Here is a 19,618-nt window from a genome sequence, read left to right as displayed (position 1 = left end):
ACCTAGAATCTCTCACCCATTATCTTTCCTATAAAAATCCAACAAGCCTCCAAGTCCCAATTTAAATTCCACCTTCTTTATGGATTCTTTATTGAATTTCCCTAAAATAAATGAACTTTTTCCCTCTTCTAAAACCCCCTAGCACACTGTATCTTGCTTAAGGCAAAAATTACTTGTAACTTCCTTATCTCCCTTATTAGACTGAAAAGCTCATTGAGGGAAGATGTCAATCTTACTAATGTTTGTATCGCTCATAGTGTCCAGCAACATTCTTAGATATTTTGGATGCTCAATAAATATTGGCTGGATCAAGTTATATTCTATGTCTACCTTACAATGCTAAACAGTAAGCCAAGTGTGGTGTTGCTCCCCTAATGCCCCTGAGGCTGGAGAGGCTAAGACTGGTGAATCACTTGAGAGTCTGGAGCTGCAGCCAGACTCTCACTGAAAAGACATCCACAGTAAGTCCAGCATCAATATGAGAAGCCTCAGCAGCTTCCACGACAATCAGCAGTAGGACTGGGCCTACGCATGGCTATCGTGCTTCCAGTCTGGCCAAGACAAAGAGACCATGCTCAAAATACAAAATGAAAGAGTAAAATGTAAGCTCAAATATTTCTTGACCATGAAACACTAGGTATCTTTTTTTTTGAAACCCTTACCTTTGGTCTTAGAATCAATACTGTATATTGGTTCCAAGGCAGAAGAGTGGTAAGGATAGGCAATGGGGGGGGTCAAGTGACTTGCTCAGTCACATGTCTAAGAAGTGTCTGAGGCCAGATTTGAACCTAAGACTTCCCATCTCTAGGCCTGACTCTCAATCCACTGAGCCACCCAGCTACCCCCACTAGATATCTTAATGAAATTATTTTCCAAACCCTTGAACCCCAGTTTGACCCTAATTTTTCATTCTTTATTTGGCAATAACTCATTTTTAAAAAATTTCCTTCAGTTTTCCCAACTCCAAATGGAGTGCTTTTATATGACATCATGTTGCTGCTTCACTCGCCTTTGAATTTTCTCATTTCCTCTGATGGCATTAAATTGCTGTTTGTACTTCAGATTTAAACAAAACATAAAATAACAGTAAAATTAATTGAAACTTCCAATACCATTAATACTGAAGATGTAAAGTAGGATAGCTCTTATTTTATCATAATTGTCATGATTTTTGTTGAGTAAAACTGGAAGCAGCACTCGCATAGAATCTTTCACCTTCTGTCCCTCTGCATCAGTTCCAAGAGCCAGGTCCTTTATTAAAACAAAATGTCACTGATCTGTAATCAAAATTCATTTCTATAATTAAGAATTCTATTAAATATTGGCAAAACTGTAATGGTATAATTGTGGTAGAGAAGAAGTAAATACTCTTGAATTATTGTAAATGGAGTATATTTTTTTAAAATTTGGCGTTGCCTATAAGATGACTCTGAAAAATGCAACCACAGTCAAAAATGCCAACCAATAATAATGGAATAAGAATAACCTAAGCAGATGAAACATAGCAGAATGCAAAATTAAAAACCAAGCCCATTAGGCAGGTCATCTTCAATAACAGAGACCTATTACTAAGCCTGACCATGAATAAGAAGAATCATCCCCAATTAACTTTAACTGTAGTAGCAGGCATTAGATGAAGAGGCCATCTGGCATACAGGCACATCCAGCCTCTGGGTACACCAAAAAGATAGGCATGAATTTAAAATGTGAAATAGTCTTGAAGTCTAGTTCTCAAGAACTCAGACATACCTGTTCTGTCTTGCACAGCTTTTCTATATTTGGCTTGAACTTACTCATGCAATCCTCCGCCAAGTTAAGATGTACCACTTGCTATAAAAACAAAAGAAACAATACTAGTAAATATTTTTATATTCTCTTTGTTCAGTGACAGATCATAAGAAGCTGAGCTGGGCCTTTGAAAACAAACGATTTATATTTAGGTATATTTATATGAAGGTGCAGGTTGGGGCATTCGAGGGAAGGAGAGCAGCAAAAACATCTCAGAAAACAAAGAAACATAATATAGCTTGTGTGGAGCCATGAAGAAGCCAGTTTATGTGGAATGGAGGGTGTGAGATGGGAATGATAGGAAATATTCTAAATAGATACTGGTGCACGATTAAATCATCCATGTGGGCACTCTTCCTCCACGGTTACAGATTATGATCCATCCATATACAAAGACAATGAAGACATATTCCCTGGTTACAGGAAATCTACAATTTAAAGATATAAGGTCTCTACAAATAATAATACAAAATAGAATATGACAAAGCATAGCAAGCTTATCAAATTTGCAAATGACAAAAAGCTAAGAGGAAGAGCTAATACAATGAATTTTTTCAAGTCAGGCAGAGTCCAAGAAAATGGGCTATCAAAATTTGATGATGTTAGAATAGATGATCAAATTTAATAGAGATAAATGTATAGATTTATACTTCAAATATTATGAATTTCAAATAATGTGTTTAAAGAATTAATTTCAAAATACAAAATGAGAGAGACATGACAACTCATTTGACAAACACTGGAGGTTTTAGTACTTCAAATCCAATTTGAGTCAATAATATGATAATTAAAAATAATGTAATCTTAGGCTTCATTAAAAAAGACAGTGTTATGAATGAGGGAAATTATAATAGCACTGTTCTCTGCCCTGGTCAGACCAAATATGTATTCAGTTCTAGATGACACATTTTTGGAAGGCTAATGATAAGCTAGAAGGTAAAGAGGAAGGAAAGGGTTTTGAGATCATATTATATGAAATCAGGTAAAGGAAGTATTTACACTAAAAGAAAGAAGACATTTTATATGTGTTTGGGGGTATGGGGAGAGGAGGGAGAAGAGGAAAGAAAGTCATCTTCAAGTATATGAAGATCTGTCCCTGTAGGAGGGGAATTCAACTTGGTTGGCCTGGTCCCAGAAGGCAGAACTAGAAACAATGGGTGGGAGATATAGAGAGACATATTTGAGCTCAATTTAAAAGACAACAACAACAAAAAAACCCTCTTAAAAACTAGAACTATTTTAAAGTGAAATGGCTTATGCTGAGTTCCCCCTCATTAGAGGTCTTCAAGTTGTGATCAGGCACAGCAGAGGGAGATGTAATGCTGAGGCCTGGGAACTGCTAGGTCAATGTAACTAAACTTGTAAAAAGCATGCAGAAAAATAACATACAATATATCTAGAAAGGTAGATGGGAGACAGACTACGGAGAGTTTGCATGCCAGGATGAATGTGTGTTTTTTCCAAGAGTCAATATAGTGCCACTAAAGATTTTTGTGCAGAGGAATCATATGGTTAGAACTGTGCCCTAAAAACTATTTTGTAAAGTTTAATGATGATAAACTTCAGTGGAATTAAGGAAAGACATGCTAGGCCTGATCTAACATATACTCTTTAAGAGTAGATTTCTTAAAAAAATCCTTACTTTCTATCTTGGTATTAATACTAAGACAGAAGAATGGCGAAGGCTAGGCAAATGGGGTTAAATGACTTGTCCAGGGTCACACAGCTAGGAAGTATCTGAGGCTACATTTGAACCCAGGTCTTTCTGACTCCAGGCTCTGTGCTCTGTCCTTTGTGCTACCTAGCTGCCCCTACAAGTAGATATTTAAAAGTTTAAAGAAAAGATAGGTATGATCCTATGACCAAACTCTAAAAAGAATATTGGTTTAAAAGGGATAGGAAGCTTTGAAATGTGAAATTCTGACAATGAAATTATAAATTATTCTAATTAAGGAGGGAGGTATCCAAAAGCCAGTTCTCCGATAATTTAATATTGCTAAAAAAAAAAAAAAAAAAAAAAAGGAGAAATAATGGAAGAGAAGTCATACCTCTAAGAAGAAATCTTAGGCTTGAAAGAATAGTATTAGGAAGGAAGGCTAACCTCCATTATTCAGAGGAAATATAAAACTTAGGGGGAAAGTGCTAAAAGACAATTAAAAAGGACTTTTTGAGTTCTGTTGTAGGAAAGAGTAAAAGTAAGAAGAGGCAGTAAAAACACTGTTGACTGGGGTGTATGGAAAATAGTAAGAAGAGAGAAAGCAGAACTATTCAGTAGGCATTTTATTTTCATTTTCTCTATCAAAGACAAAGGATAGAACTATACGTGCTAAGGAGAAGAAAATGGTGAACCATTCCAGTATCTTTACCAACTGAAGAACAACATGAATTGCTAAGAGGGAATTAAAATCCTAGCTAAGTGAGAAGGCAGCAAGAATATTACCAAGCTGCTATAAAGAAGTTCATGAAGTCTATCCAATATAAATTATACCCCAGAGTAATATAAAAGAGCTTTGTCAACACTGTCAAACTGCTATTTATGACTTTAAAAGAATTATGAAGAAAATGAGAGGTTTCATGGGACTGTATATGGGAACATGTTATCTTTGTTTTCTAAAGGAAGATGGTGGACTTTTGCAAACTGAGTATCACAAGTATTCCTAGCAAAATCCTAGAATTAAGTACTAAAATAGTTAATTTTTGAGTATTTAAAAAGGAAATGGCTATCACTATGAGCTAGTTTGGATTCCTTAAGAATAGGTAAGGTCTGGCAGCTAGGTAGCACAGTGAATAGAGTGCCAGGCATTGAGCTGGGAGGATATGGGTTCAAATCTGACCTTAGACACTCTAGTTGTATGACCCTGGGAAATTGACTTAATCCCATTTGCCTACCTTTTGTCTTTCTTCTGTCTTAGAATTGAAACTAAGACAGAAGGTAAAGATTTTAGGGGGGAGGAAAAAATAGGCCAAGTTAGCCTAAATACCTTTGTTTTTTAAAAAATAGTGTTTGAATAGGGAAATGTTTTAGATTTCAGTAAAGTATCTGAGCAACTCTATCATAATAGCCACACTAACATGGAAAAATTTGGGCTAAAGGAAGGCACAATTACATTTAAGTGCACTTGGAACTAGCTGAATAACTGGAGTGCTTATTAACAAATCAATGTTAATGTGGAGAGGTGTCCCAGAGTTTTGATATGCTACAGGGCTTTGTTTTTGGACCTATTTGCATTTAATAGCTTTAAAAATTATTTGGATGACAATATAAAAACAAATTCCAGTATTTTCTAACTTTCCTCAAATGTTAAAAGAGAGGGAAAGGGCCTTACACTTTTTTAAAAGAATCATGACAGACTCATGATGAAAAATGCCATCCACCTCCAAAGAAAGAACTGAAGGAGACTGAATGCAGACCAAAACAGACTATATTTCACCTTCTTTCTTCTTTTTTGTCCAAGATCCCTTCTACAAAATGACTTAAATGTGGAAAAATGTTTTAAATGACTGCATGTATAAAATCTATATAAAACTGATTACTGGCACAGGAAGTGGGGAGGAGAAGGAAAGTGGGAGGGAAGAAGAAAATCTGGAGCTCAAAATTTTAAAAAACCAAATATTTTACAGGTGAAGAAACTGAGGTCCAAAATAGTTGGTGACTTACCCAAAGCCACTCAGCTACTCAAAAGAATAGAAGAAACTGTCAGTAAGTAGTCAGTAAGAGTGGAATAAAAGGTTAACTAAAGAACAAGCAAATTAACACAGATTTATGATTGGTGAAATTTGTATAGTCTTCAATAGCCCAGAAATAAGAATGGGAAATCAAATGATGGAAATTACCTAAAACCGGGTAAAAATGGAAGAAGATTAAACAGGTTAAGCAGGGTAAGAATGGTGAGAGATTAGGAAGACAAGGGTTTGTAAAGGCTCCAATCAGGAAATTTAAGTGACTGACTGACTAATTAATCCATGTTGGAGAAAGTAGAGGTGGAAGGGCAGGAGGATGTGATCAGAGGAGAATTGCAGAGATCAGGATATTTGAAGTAGTGATGAAAATAAATCAGGCAGGGCAGACAGGCCAATGGGAAGCTAATATAAGAGTGCAGATGAGAGTTACTCAAGTCAAAAATCATGAAGAACTCAGAGGCCAATGTTTCTCAGATGAGAAAGTTAGAAAGCTATGAAGTTATCAAAAATGACTGTAGGGGATGAGATGGAAAAGAAGTCTATGAATCAAGTGCTTAAATTATTTCAGAAGGTGGGAGGCAGACCTAGAAGTTGAAAGGGGAAGAAGCAGTATAATCACAGAGCAAGAGCTCCAAGGGGGAAAGGATTGCTGATTAATATAGCAGAGCAATGGCGCAAAAATAGTAATGGACAACAAAGAAGTTAATGACAAAATATCTATTGGTGGCCCTGCTGGAGAGAGAACATTAGGCTGAATGAATAACTGGAGTCACTTAATATGGCATTTTTCATGTTCTTACTATGGTACACAATACTGCTTACCTTAGTAATCTGCTTGCGGAAATGGGGCATCTTTTTCATCAGCTGTGTAAGAGCACTAAGGGATGACTACAGGAAAAGTAAACATTTAAAATTAAGTTTTTTCAGTTGGCTCTTTTAAATGTTTATGAGAAAATAGTAAAGCTTTCTAGTCCCAAGTATTACTAAAACTGATTAATTTATTAATTTAGAGGGATCAAATGCTTATTTGCAATTTTTTGATGAATGTATCTTGATTCTTTCTAAAGAACATTATTCATTAGTGGCCAAATGGCATTAAAAACAATATTTTTTAAAGTATCTTTACCCTTATTAATAAATTAAAATACCCTCTGACCTTCCCTTCTGCTGCCTTCTTTGTGGATGAAATTTCTTTCATAAGCTTGGGAATTTCTCTGAGGGAGAGAGAAAGAGAGAGAGAGGACACTTTATATTTCTAAGAAGTTTCCTATTTAAAATAGTTTTGAATATAAAACTATCAGTAAGAATAATAAAAATGCTAAATGCAATCACATACTCTAAAACAACTGCAATATGCCGATGTCGAATTTGGACCCAGAGGTCATCATCTTCCTCAAGGATCGCTTCCTTCTCTTTTCCATTAGGTCCATCTGTTTTATATCTGTAAACAAGAGTAACCATTTAAAATTTATGATTTAAAAATAATAAAAGAGGATAATTCACAAATATTTTAATAATTAAAGGAAATTTCTGACAACTATAAGTAATTATTCAATTACTTTAAAGCATATTTAATTAAATTTGGGGCAGCATGGTACAATGGAAACACTTCTGAACAGAGAGTCAGTAAGGACCTGAATTGGAATCTTGCCTCTAACACTTAATAAGGTGTGAGAGTATAATCAAGTATTTCATTTCTCTGAGCCTTGGTTTCCTCATCTATAAAATGGGGATAATAATAGCTACAGTGCTTATCTCACAAGAGTGTCAAAAGGATCAAAGAAGTTACTCTTAAAGTAAAAGCTATAAAGGTATGTATTTATTCCTTTAAAACATCACCTAGGTTCATTGACAAACTGATGGACTATTCCTATCCCTACACTAGTTTTCAACCTAATAAATTTATGTAACTATCAAGAGGAATGTTTTTAGCACAAATGACTTTAACATCAGATAATCAGTCTTAATAATAGAATTAATCATTACCACAATTTCTCATACTGGCAGGCTTAATAAATACTATTTTGATGTGTCAATACCACTGGTTAAAAAGTCACTGGGTTGAGAACAGAGGTGTCAACAGGTAAAAATCTATTAATCTGCTAATCAAGCATAGGACAAAGGATCATAGATTTAGAGCTAGAAGGGACTTTAGAAATCATTTTGTACAATTATCTTTTTATAGATGAAGAAACTAAGCCCCAGAAACGTTTAATAATAACTAGCCCAAGGTCACACAGGAGACCTTATTTTGGCAAAGAAGAAATTCAGACTAATTCTCCTCTGCCTCCTCTCATCGGTTAAAAGAAAAGGCATAAGATGTGTGTATTCCCTAGCCCCAAAGTACTCATCCCTCATCACCCTGATCAGGCCTAAACTACTTCCACTCTGGAGCACTTGAGAGGAATGAAATTATATTTCCACTGCTGACTGTTTATATAAACTGATAAATGCTTTATTCAGGAGAAAAAGCTCTTCTATGCTGTTACTCATACTATATGTATGCCCTTTAATTATACTTGCTTGTATGTATCATTCTCAATTGGTAGCAGATCATATGCCATTGCTTGGAAGGTTAGTTCATGAAGTACAGTGGACACTGGGTCAAAGCCACGATCAATTATTAAGAGCTGAGAATGAGTTTTACCCTGTGATGATAAAATAAAAGTGTCTTAAAAAAATGACATTTTGAGGTGTGAATATACAACCAAACTCTAAAGAAACAAAGTGTCCTTTCTATCTTGCCCCTCCCCTAAGGCCCCTAACACCCCAACAAAGTATCTTAACAATTTGCCTTGAAAAAGAGTAACTAAAAGGAAATGCTCAAAGAAAAACTGCAATCAGGGCAGCATGACAAAAGTATGATCTAAAATGTAAATGAAATTACTAAAAACCAATATAGTGATTATAAAACCTGGGTAAAAAAAAAAATTCCATTAGGAAATTTCAAAGCAACTCCAAAATTTAGCTCTTCTCAGATCTCTTTCCTTATGTAACAGGGCTCTATAAACACTGAAAATATTATTGCAACATTTCTAAATTCATTAATATCACTGGATTCTGCTGATATGGCTTAGGTAATAAATCAAAATGCTTTATAATCACAATTTTAATTAATTCATTAAATGGTCCTAATCAGTAGATTAAAATCTTTACATTAATGATGAAAAAATTGTTTGCTAGAGATGAACAACAGAGCTTAGAAAATCTCAGCCAGAATCACTTAAAAAAATAACTCAAGTTCTTTGGAATGAACTTCTTCAATATGTTTTACTGTCTCTTCCTCCTTTCTTAAACTATAGTTTTTAGGTGTAGTGCCTTCAGGAAGCTTTTCTAGATTAATCCCATTTATTAATTTTCCCCACATAATTCATATACTCAATAGATGGATTCTTCGTTCCAGTTAATCTTTGAGATATTTTCTCTATTAGCTATAGGCAAGGTCATGATACTATAAATTCAAGGATGACAAAGACCATGCCAACTAAATTTTTTCTCTTTCTCAGTGCTTAGAATTGTGCTTTAGAGGCCACAGATTTTATTAGAATGCTTCTTTTGAACTCTAAATCACTACTTTTGAGGGTATACCACCACAGAACTATCATACAACTTCTAGGATCGTCAAGTCTTTGTGGTTTCTCAGAGATGCTGGGAATTTTTAAAATTAAAATTCCCTGATTGCCAAGGGTTTTTTTAAAAAAATTAGACAGGAGTTCCTAAATATTCTCAATTTCTTGTCCCTAGGTTTCTCTCTCTCTCAGCTACCCAAAGGGGAAAAAAAGGAGAGTATCCTGTCCCATTTTCAGCTCCTATATTTCTTAATCTTTTCTTTTTAAACAAGGCAGGAGCAGGAAGCTTCATAGCTGCACCACTCTACACATAATAAGAAATCAGTAATTTTTTTTCTTAAAGACTTTCTGTTCTACTGTACTTAAAAGACAAAAATCTTTGGCTGTTAGCTATTCTCTAGATATTTGTTAAAATTAAATTCTATACAACTTAGTTAAGACTGCCCTAGGCAAAATTACAATTGTCATAGACTTGTCTCTGAAACAGACTATTTTAATTAGGGAGAATTCCCCAAAATTAATTTCTAAAAGACTTTTCTCCTCCACACGAGTAACATATGTAACCAGAATTAAAGCTTTCAAATATATTTAAAGTGGTTCATTTGTTTACTTCCTTGAAGGTATGTAGCCATACAATCATTTAGATGATACTGAAAACCTACTATGTGCAGATCATTATGCTAGAAAGTATGCCTATTCTTTAATATGAACCTCAAGTCTATTGACATTTTATATAATAATATAATTATAGTAATATAAAATATTTTGTGGGATATCTTAGTATCTGTTTACAAAATAATTAAGGCTGTTATTTTAAGAAGTAAGCAGCAATTAGAATATGGATAAGGAGGAAGAGAAGTCTAAATTACAATTTTTAAAAAGAGATTATTTTCAAGGTTGTACAACAATAACTCAAACTGGGCTAAACAGGTTTTGCTTTGTTATTTCAAATATATAAACATTTCCCCTATTTTGTTTCATTTAAAAAACACTAAATCCATTTGAATCCTTAAAGAGACAACAGACTATTTTAAATTTTAAGTAGAACACAGGTCCTTTGTTAATGGGGGAAAAAGATACACATAATAAAAAGATTACTTGCTTTTCATTTTATACCTTTATTTGGCTTTTTTCATCAATCTTGTAGTAGTTTTCAAGTTTTTTTTCAACTAGTTCAGCAAGTTTTCTGGCATTATCTAAAGGTTTGCTATAAAAATGGAAAAATGTTTAAGTTTAAAATTTTCCTTTAAAAAACAAAATCACAACATTTTGTAATATCTTTATGGTCAAATAAAAAACCAACTGAACAATTTTATTTTAAAGTCATTCTTGTGAAAAGCACAGTGAATACTGATGGAATTTGAATTAGGAAGACCTAGGTTCTAATTCTTACTGATAGTTATTAGTTGGGTTGCCATGGACAAGTTGTAGAGATCAAGACAGTTAATGATAAATATATCATTATATCAATCAATAAAATAATCAAATATATCAATCAATCAAATACATAAAATATAAATGGTAAAAAGTTAATTATTTTCAGCTATTATCATGATGATTAAAAACCTAAAAAAATAACTATATCTTTTGCAGAAATTTAGTTTAAATTTTTATTTTATACACAGCAATGCAAATTTAAATTTGGGAAACCAAAGCTAAATTTTTCCAAAAAGTTCTTTCCCCAACATGTAGTTTGTCTTCTGTTTCTGTTTCTTTTCTTTTTAAACCCTTACCTTCTGTCTTGGAAGTAACCAGGTATTGGTTCCAAGGCAGAAGAGTAGTAAGGGCTAGAAAATGGGAGTTAAGTGGCTTGCCCAGGGTTGCACAGCTAGGGAGTGTCTGAGGTCACATTTGAACCCAGGACCTCCCGTCTCTGGTCCTGGCTCTCAATCCACTGAGCCACGCAGCTGCTCCCTTGTCCTCTGTTTTTGAAGAAAGCCAAAGATATCATAGGCTGCTATCTTGACTTATAAATGAATTAGATTTAAGTGAGGCAGAATTGCACAAAATCATCATTCTCTCAAATAACCCTTACCTTCTATCTTAGAATGGAAACAAGGATTAGTAAATGCTGGGGAAGTGGGGTTAAGTGATTTGCCCAGAATCACACAGCTAGAAAGTGTCTGACTATGCATTTGAACCCAGGACCTCTTGTTTCCAGGCCAGACTCTTTATCCACTGAGCCACCTAACCTCACTCTCTCTTCCAGAATCAAGCCCAGTGGCAAGACAAAAGTCAGGACTACTGGTAAGGGCCCAGGATGCAGCAGATGACTTTGGTGTCTTTGAAGTCTGACCAAGCTGTAAGCACTCCATGGCATCTGTTTTAGTTACCTTCATAGACTGGTGGAACAAACTGTCCTCATCCCCTTATTCTCATCCCCTTATTCCACTGAGGGAAGTCTTCATGTTTGGGGTAGACACCCTCCAAACTCACTGACAAGTTTTTGATTCACTGGTTACCTGGTTTAGCCCATCCGCTGAGATGGTTTAATGGGGTGTGGGCACTGCACATGCTATAGCTTCTTGGAGAGGTGAGGGCTGAGTGCCAGGTGGACACCAAAGATAGACAAGCAGCCCTGAAAAGGTCTCAACAAGCCCTCACACCAGAGGTGCTAGTCATTTAGGACTTGTACTTTCCTGGATTTGTACTAGGACTTCTACTTTCCTACTCTTCGAGCCCCATGGCTCCTCCTTTCTTCAATTCTTAACATTATACTATTATTAATGCAACCTAACGCAACAGTAACTTTGTCGGGTAAGGCTTCACACTAAGTTTTCATATGACCTGCTGTCTGGCCACATCTCTCTTAGTTTGTACACAGTCTAAATGTGGTTGGATCCACACTAAGTATTTCAAGACCAGCACATCATTACTGGTTTTATGGAGCTATGACAGAGGCTAGCACAAACCATTTAAGACCAGTCTCACCAGCCATCTGTCACTTCTAGGAACTGGGAAATGCCAGACCTGGCATCAATCTACCACTGTGGGGGCAGCTAGGTGGCACAGAATGCCAGGCCTGAAAGTCAACATGCCTTCCTCATAAATATCCTGACCTTATCTTGGAGGCCTCTAAGGAATGTGTTCCAACCACATTGGCCTGCCTGTTGAACCCCTTACACAATCCTGCTGTTTTAAATACATATTTCATCTTCCACCTCCAGTCATTTTGCACAGGTTTTCTCTCTGCCTAAATATTCTGACCACTGCCTTTTGGAATCCTCACTCCTTTAAGATTTGGCTCACAAGACCCCCTACTCCAAGAGTTCTTTCCTGATGCTTTCAATTTTCAGTTCCTTCTTTCATTATGTATTAATTTCGTATATATCCTTGGGATATGTACCTGTAAATTTATTGTAACCCCCTAGTAGAATATAAGCTCCTTGAGGAAGCTCCAGTTTGGCCAGACAGAAGGATGTGTGAGGGGCAATAGAAAGTAGCCAACCTGTTAGGACAGACAGAAACCAGAATGTGAAAGGACTTAAATGTGAAACTGAAATTTCTATTTTATCCCCAAGATAACAAGGGGCACTGAAGATTACTGAATAAGGGAGCAACATGGCCAGATCTGGACATCAGGAATATTAATTTGGCAGTTATATAAAAGATGGATTGAAGAAGGAAGATACTGGATGCAAGGAGAGGAGGATGCAATTAAGAGGCTACTGCAATAGCTAGACAAAAGGCAATAAGGGCTTGGCCTAGGGTACCTATGATATAAACAAAGAGAAAACATGAGATATAAGAGATGTTGAAAAGGTGGATTTAACAATACTTGGCAAATAACTGGATGCAGGAGTAAGGCCAAGGATGATTCTTAGGTTATGAATTTCAGTGACTAGAAGAATGGAGGGGCTCTAAAAAGAAATAGAGAAGTCAGTAAGAAGAAGCAGATATAGGAGAAAAGATAATGCATTTTACTTGGACACATTATGCTTGAGGTGCCTATGGGACATTAAGGAATAAAGAACAAATAGGCATATAGTTACAAGACTTGATGGCAGTAGAGAGATGAGAGCTGTAAGATGTAGATTTGTGAGTTATCCCTCAGTAATGAGATGACTATTAAATCCATGAGGCTGGAGCTGATGACATCACTGATAGTCGAGTGTAAGTAAAGGAAAAAAGAGTGGAGGACAAAGAGTGGAGGAGAAGATGGAATACTAAGGCATACTCAGAAATAAGGAACAAGATAGAAAGGATGAACCTGCAAAGAAGACTGAGAAGAAAGTCTGACAGGTCTAGAAATAACAGGTGACTGACAACATCAAACACTGTAGATAGATCAAGAAAGATAAATGCTGAGAAAAGACATTGTATTTAGAAGTAAGGAAGTAATTGGTAACATTGCAAAGAACACTGTTAATCAAATGATTTAGAGAAAGGAAAGATTTCAAGGTGCTGAGGAGTGTGAGGTGAGAAAAAAGTAGTGATAAATGTAGTTTTATTTAGGACTCTGCCCATGAAAGAGGAGAGATCTAGGAGACCTTAAAGGGAGGGCAGGGGTCAAGAGAAGGTGTATAAATATGTTTGTAGGGAGCAAGAATGGAGCTAGAAATAAAGGGGCTGAAAATTAGGGAGAGAGATGGGATGGCCAAAGGGCTAACCTCCTGGAGGAAACAAGAGGGGACAGTCTCAAGAGCACAAATACAGAAGTTAATATTAGCAAGTGAAAAGGACATCTCATATGAAGCAGGAGAGAAGGAAAAGAGAAGGAAAGATGCAGAAGTGATATAAAGTATGGAACTGAAGAAAAGGAGCTCATGATGGATAGTCTCACTTTTTTCACTGAAGTATGAAGTGAGATTCTCTGTTGAAAAAGAGGGAGGAGACAGGCAATAAACTGATAATAATTATTTTATATTTTATTGTTTTATTTATTTCTAAGTTCTCAAACTTGTAATGAAGTACATGAGATGTATGTTCTTCAGGATTTACAATATTACACAAGCTTATGCTACTTTTTGCATTATTATTTGGAATTTATGAAATAAGGAGTTACTAGACAAAAGTTAAGTATAATCTAGTCCAGCTTTGCCTAATTCTGAATTTGCAGAGTTGAAGTTAATAAGATTTCAATAAATTTGATTCTCTCTCTTTTTTTTAAACCCTTACCTTCCATCTTGGAGTCAATAATGTGTATTGGCTCCAAGGCAGAAGAGTGGTAAGGGCTAGCTAGGCAATGGAGGTTAAGTGACTTGCCCAGGGTCACACAGCTGAGAAGTATCTGAGGCCAAATTCGAATCTAGGACCTTCCATATCTAGGACTGGCTCTCAATCCACTGAGCTACCTGCTGCCCCCAATAAATTTGATTCTTAATGACAGTAAGCTATAGGGCCAGGGACTAGACATATGATGACACTGGTACAGAGAACTTCTGTATGGAAGAACTCTCTTTGCCAAATGCAGATTAGTGCCTTCTCTGTAACTCATACTCTCAAATAGTTGCCTAGAACACTGATAGGTCAAGTGAATTGCCCAAGTTCACATATTTAGTCTATGCCAGAGGCAGGGCATGTGTTCAGATCTAATTATGTCTAAGACCAGCTCTTTATCCACTGAGACATGTTTTTTGTTTGGGAAATAATGCTTTTTAATTTTGTAATTTAAAACAGCAAAGACACTAAGTTAGTTACAATGACAAAAATATTATGTATCAGACCCCTCTTCTAAATGTTAACTAAAATCTTTTTTCATTAAAAAACTACAAGTCTAGCTTTGTGACCCTGGGCAAGTCACTTAACCCCCATTGCCTAGCCCTTACCACTCTTCTGCCCTGGAACCAATATACAGTATTGATTCCAAGACAGAAAGTAAGGATAAAAAAAAAAAAAGCTACAAATCTCTTTCTCTATATATGAGTGTGTCCAATTCCAGCCACGAAGCTCTGTGATAAGTTTTAAGCATCTTTAAATGTTTATAACTCAGGCAAATAATTCTAATTCTTTAGATTTACAGTCTTCATCTGTAAAATGAGGAGATTGGATTAGATGACTTCTAAGAAACTAACTCTAAATCTACAACTCTGTGCAGTATAAACTTTTGATTTTAATCTCTGAGACTGAATTTACTTGGAGTGAACCATGATTTAATTTGCATTTATCCAAATAAAAAAAACCATAACAGAAATCATGCCCTATAGCCCTTTTTAGTTGTCAAGTAGTAATACAACTTATTATCCATAATTATTATTTAGTGCCTTACCTTTTATATCTGACTCCAGGATTTTCATCCAAAGTAGCACATACAGTAACTATCTGCTCAGCTATTGCTTCCATAATGGCATCTTTGTCATTTGCACTGCCTGTATTTGGACTGTAACAATAATAGAATGCATCTGGTATGTCAAGAGTAAATACCTAAGTAAAAAAATAAAGAAACAAAATATAACCATTCAGAAATTTAAATGAATACATTTAATATTAGGGATTGGCATTTAGATTAAGAAAATACATCAAGAGACATATATTATTTGAAGCCCACATTAAAAAAGAAAAGAAAAACCCTCAATAGCTAAATATGCTAGGTTTCCTGATTTAACTTGTATCTTTACCTCAATCACTTCTCATTTTCTTTTTCTTGATTTCATCCTCTTTTCTTTTTCTTACTCTCCTTTCCTGATAGTCTACCTTTCTCCATGTCTTGTCTTTTATATAGAGTGCATTGCATGCTTTTCACTACCTGCACAACAGATGGAGGAATCTGAAGTAGTCAAACTAGTACAATGCCTAAAAACAGGCAGCAAAAAATACAAAGCAAAGCCAAAATCTAGCCTAAAATGTACAATATATTAACAATCTTAGCCCACTATGGAAATTACATGTAGTAATTTTAAGTCATTAGCTGATACTCTTTATTCGTTTAATATTCTTTATATGTGCCAATAGTTAAACCCTTAACCATTCAAGATAGTTTATTCACTCTTTCATTCACAAAGCCTCATCCTAGGCACCCAGAGAGTTACAAAAGAATCACAGGATAGGATTCTTGACATAAAATATGGGAAGACATGATATTCATACATAAAGCAAGTTTGTAAAAAGGTAAAGTTAGTCTAAACAAATAGGAGACAACATTGACCACAATGGTTGAAACTGGTCCTAGAACCAGTAATAGGCTTTATAGTATTCATAAGATATGGTTAGTCAGACATGAGAGGGAAGTCATTCCAGGTGGAAAAACTAATATGAGCAAGGGATAAAATTTGGAATAGAGAGAGTATGTTCTGGGAATGGTGAATAGATTGGGTTGGCTGGAATTTTTTTGGTAGGGAACAGAAGATAAAGTCGGTTAAGTAAGTGAATCTAGACTGTCTTTGAATTTGAGGATGAGGAATTAAAATCTCATTTCAGGCAAGGAGGGCCATTTGAAATCCTAAGTAAGGGCAAGAAATTATTACAATAATGTTTTGTTTTAGAGAGATTAATTTAGTAGTACTTTTTATAGGAAGATTTGAAAGGTAGAGAAACTAGATAGAAGACCAGTCAAGCAGTGGGGTAAGAAAAGTTCAGAAATGAAATGCTGAAGGTTAGAATTAGTGTATTAATAGTGGGAATGAAAATAAAGGGATATGAATAGCTATTTGGAAGTGGTATCTTGATAGGAAACTAAGTGTCAAAAATGTCTTCAATATTTCAAGCCTGGATAGTAAGGGAAATGATAGTACCACTTATGGAAATTGGGAGGTGTAAGTTTGAGGAAAGATGATTAATTTGCTTTTACATATGTTGATTTTGAGGGAAGCATAGCATATCTAAATGGTGGATGCATGGCCTGAATGAATAAAATCTTAAAGAATTTTTTAAAAAATGCAGTCTTATTGCTCTAGAGTATGTAACAAATTTGAAATAGTATACAACAGGTTTTCTAGTAGAGACCAGTAGGAAAATTAATGAATAAATAAAACTAATTTATAATGAGCATTTTTGGTTTATAAGGAAATGAGTATTTTCCTCACTACCCTTATTTGCTTTACTGAAATCAGCACAATTCCTAGACTAGTAACAGCTAAAGCTACTGTCCTCTAGTAGTCAACAATATAATGTGCATGTGCTATTATATACAGGGAAGCATATAGAAGTTAGTATCATGTGTAACTGAAATAGGCAAGAATGGTAGGAAAAAGGATCATGGAGATATTCACAGCACATACAAATTTGAATTTTTACACTGTCTAAATCTCTGAAATTAAAGTAGAAAGGAATAGGTTATATTAAAATTGTGGTGTATTCTTGACCTCTGAGGAGCTTTTGAATGCAGGGCTTACTATTAGATTAAAAATTCCTTAAGGCAGGAATTGTAACTCTTCTCAGTCAAGCATGGTATTTTACAAAAAAAGTGGCAGAATAATAAATTCTTTCCTAAAGAATATTGGACATTCTTTTAAAGCTGAAGGCTTTTTGGTCATATAATGTTTTGTGTAAATATAATTCTTCCATGAGAACAGTACAAATAGCTTACTAAAATCTCATCAATTTTTTCCCATGGATTTAAAAATAGTACTTTAGCTGTTATTTAAAAAAACAAAACAAAATTTGTATAGTTAAGGTGTTTTTCAAGGGAAAGGCTAATAAGTTCTAAGAGGAGAACTCTAATGGACTATAAAATTTGATAATGTGATATACTTTTGTAAGCAGTAACCATTCAAGAAATAAAAGCAGTCTTCAATTAAATGTTCTAAAAGTTTCCATGAAAGTGGATCAGAAAGTAATTTCCCCCAGAAACAATAAAATGATATTCATGGTGGCCATATTCCTGAGATAATTTTAAAAAACCACCCTAATTTTTAATGTACCTTTTTTCCCCCACTATGCTCTTTTACAAAAAATTGCTAATGAGGACTAGAGATTTATCTATATTTCATGTAAAGGATACTTTTTAATCATCAGAGTTAAGGTATGGTAGGGAAATATGAAATTGACTGTGGCCTGGAGAGACTGCTAAAATACAGCAGTGAAGAATATAAGATAGTACAGAAGTCAGGGTTCAGGAAAAGTGGCTTGGAGGTTTACCCTCCCTTCCTCCACTAGTTCTGCTAACTCAGATCTAATCCTGGTCTCATCTTGGGGCAAAGAGGGGGGATAGGGTTGAGACAGAAGAAGGGGTTCCTTATAAAGTAGAAAGGCAGTGCAAGGAGGAAGAAAGAGGGGTGGGTTCTGAAATGGCTGCTGGTATGTAAAAATATTAAATACAAGTTTTATAAATCATGACTTCATGTAAAGGCTACCTGAGACATTTTAAAATTTCTTCAATCTATTTGGCATAGTAAATGGAGTACCAGACCTGGAGTCAGGAAGACCTGAGTTTAAATCTGGATTCAGTAACTTATGTAACGATTAAAAATGATAAAGACTGATAAAATGAGGGAAATTAGTAGTTTAATTAAAGCCATGGCCATGTTGATAAAATATATAATTTGGCCACGCGTCTGATAAAATCTCTTCAAAGATACTGCCAGTGCCACCCATCCTCGCCCGTAGCCAAGAGGTCGTCTCAAACCCGACCTCTGAATGTAAGCTGCCCTATACGTTGGATACATCCCCACGTCTCAAAACCGAAAACCCAATGGATCACGGGGGATGTAGTCTCAAAGTTCCCCACATGTCCACAGGAAGTTTGTAAGATACTTTTAAATGGCACCTCCCTGAATTCCAAACACACACTTACTAGTTGTGTGACTTTGGGAAGTCACTTAACCTGTGCCTCAGTTTTCTCCTCTGTAAAATGGGGATAATAATAGCATTTGCTTTCCAGGGTTCTGAGGATCAAATGAGATAATAATTATAAAGCACTTAGCATAATACCTGACCCATAGTAAGCATTATATAAATGTTAGCTATTATTATAATTTTTTGTTATATATCAGTTGTAGAACTAGATAATAAGGTTAGGAGAAATTTGATTTACAGCTTTCTATGAATTAAATGCTCTGGGAAATTATTTTCTAATATTTTTCACCTTCTGTTTATATTCCATATTATTTTTAAAAGTACAGCTGCACTCTGTGATATTTATATACCATAGTTAAGGAGAAAAAATACCTAAAGGTGATTTTTTTGGAAAATGCATTTCAAAATTTCTCATTAAAAAAAGAGAGGCAGTGTGGTTGTGTGGATATAGAACAGCTTTACCTAGGCTTCAAGAAGTGCTTAAGTTCCACTCCTAATACCTACTGATTATGTGAACTTGATTAAATGTTCTAATCTGAGTGTTCCAAGCAACTAAAAAGACTAAATATTATAGACTGTGCTGAGCTGACCTCTACTGGTGGAGGGAATTCCTTATCTAGAAGGTCTCAATGTCAATAAAGTCATAGGTCCAGTCCCTATTCCTATACTTACATTTAAAAAAAAAACACCCTAAAATACTTCCTAGAAAACAATCAAATCTTCAAAGAGGTTATCTTCCTCTAGGATGCTTCTATTCCCTGTAGTAGTGATTCTTCCTAACTTTGAGCCTCAATTCCCAGGCTCAACTAAATTCTACAAGTTGCTAAAAATCTAAAAGCAGAGCAAAAGCACCAAGTCACCTATAAGAAAGGATATGTGGCAGAATAAAACAAAAGAATTGTTCATTA

At 35.1% G+C, this 19,618-nt stretch overlaps 1 protein-coding gene across 1 annotated transcript in view; it reads right to left on the bottom strand.

Annotated features, from left to right (window-relative positions):
- STXBP3 (syntaxin binding protein 3) overlaps positions 1–19,618 on the bottom strand; it is a 73,161-nt gene that overhangs the window by 22,315 nt on the left and 31,228 nt on the right. Inside the window, exons 7-14 of the mRNA XM_044672233.1 lie at positions 15,247–15,401; positions 10,155–10,245; positions 7,993–8,117; positions 6,806–6,910; positions 6,626–6,683; positions 6,292–6,357; positions 1,750–1,830; positions 1,113–1,251 (exon numbers count right to left, since the gene is read on the bottom strand). Coding sequence (XP_044528168.1) covers positions 1,113–1,251; positions 1,750–1,830; positions 6,292–6,357; positions 6,626–6,683; positions 6,806–6,910; positions 7,993–8,117; positions 10,155–10,245; positions 15,247–15,401 — 820 coding nt within the window. The remainder of the gene's footprint in view (positions 1–1,112; positions 1,252–1,749; positions 1,831–6,291; positions 6,358–6,625; positions 6,684–6,805; positions 6,911–7,992; positions 8,118–10,154; positions 10,246–15,246; positions 15,402–19,618) is intronic.

This window comes from Gracilinanus agilis, chromosome 4, assembly GCF_016433145.1.
Source record: "Gracilinanus agilis isolate LMUSP501 chromosome 4, AgileGrace, whole genome shotgun sequence".
NCBI lineage: Eukaryota > Metazoa > Chordata > Mammalia > Didelphimorphia > Didelphidae > Gracilinanus > Gracilinanus agilis.
This window is presented reverse-complemented; position numbering and strand designations above follow the sequence as displayed.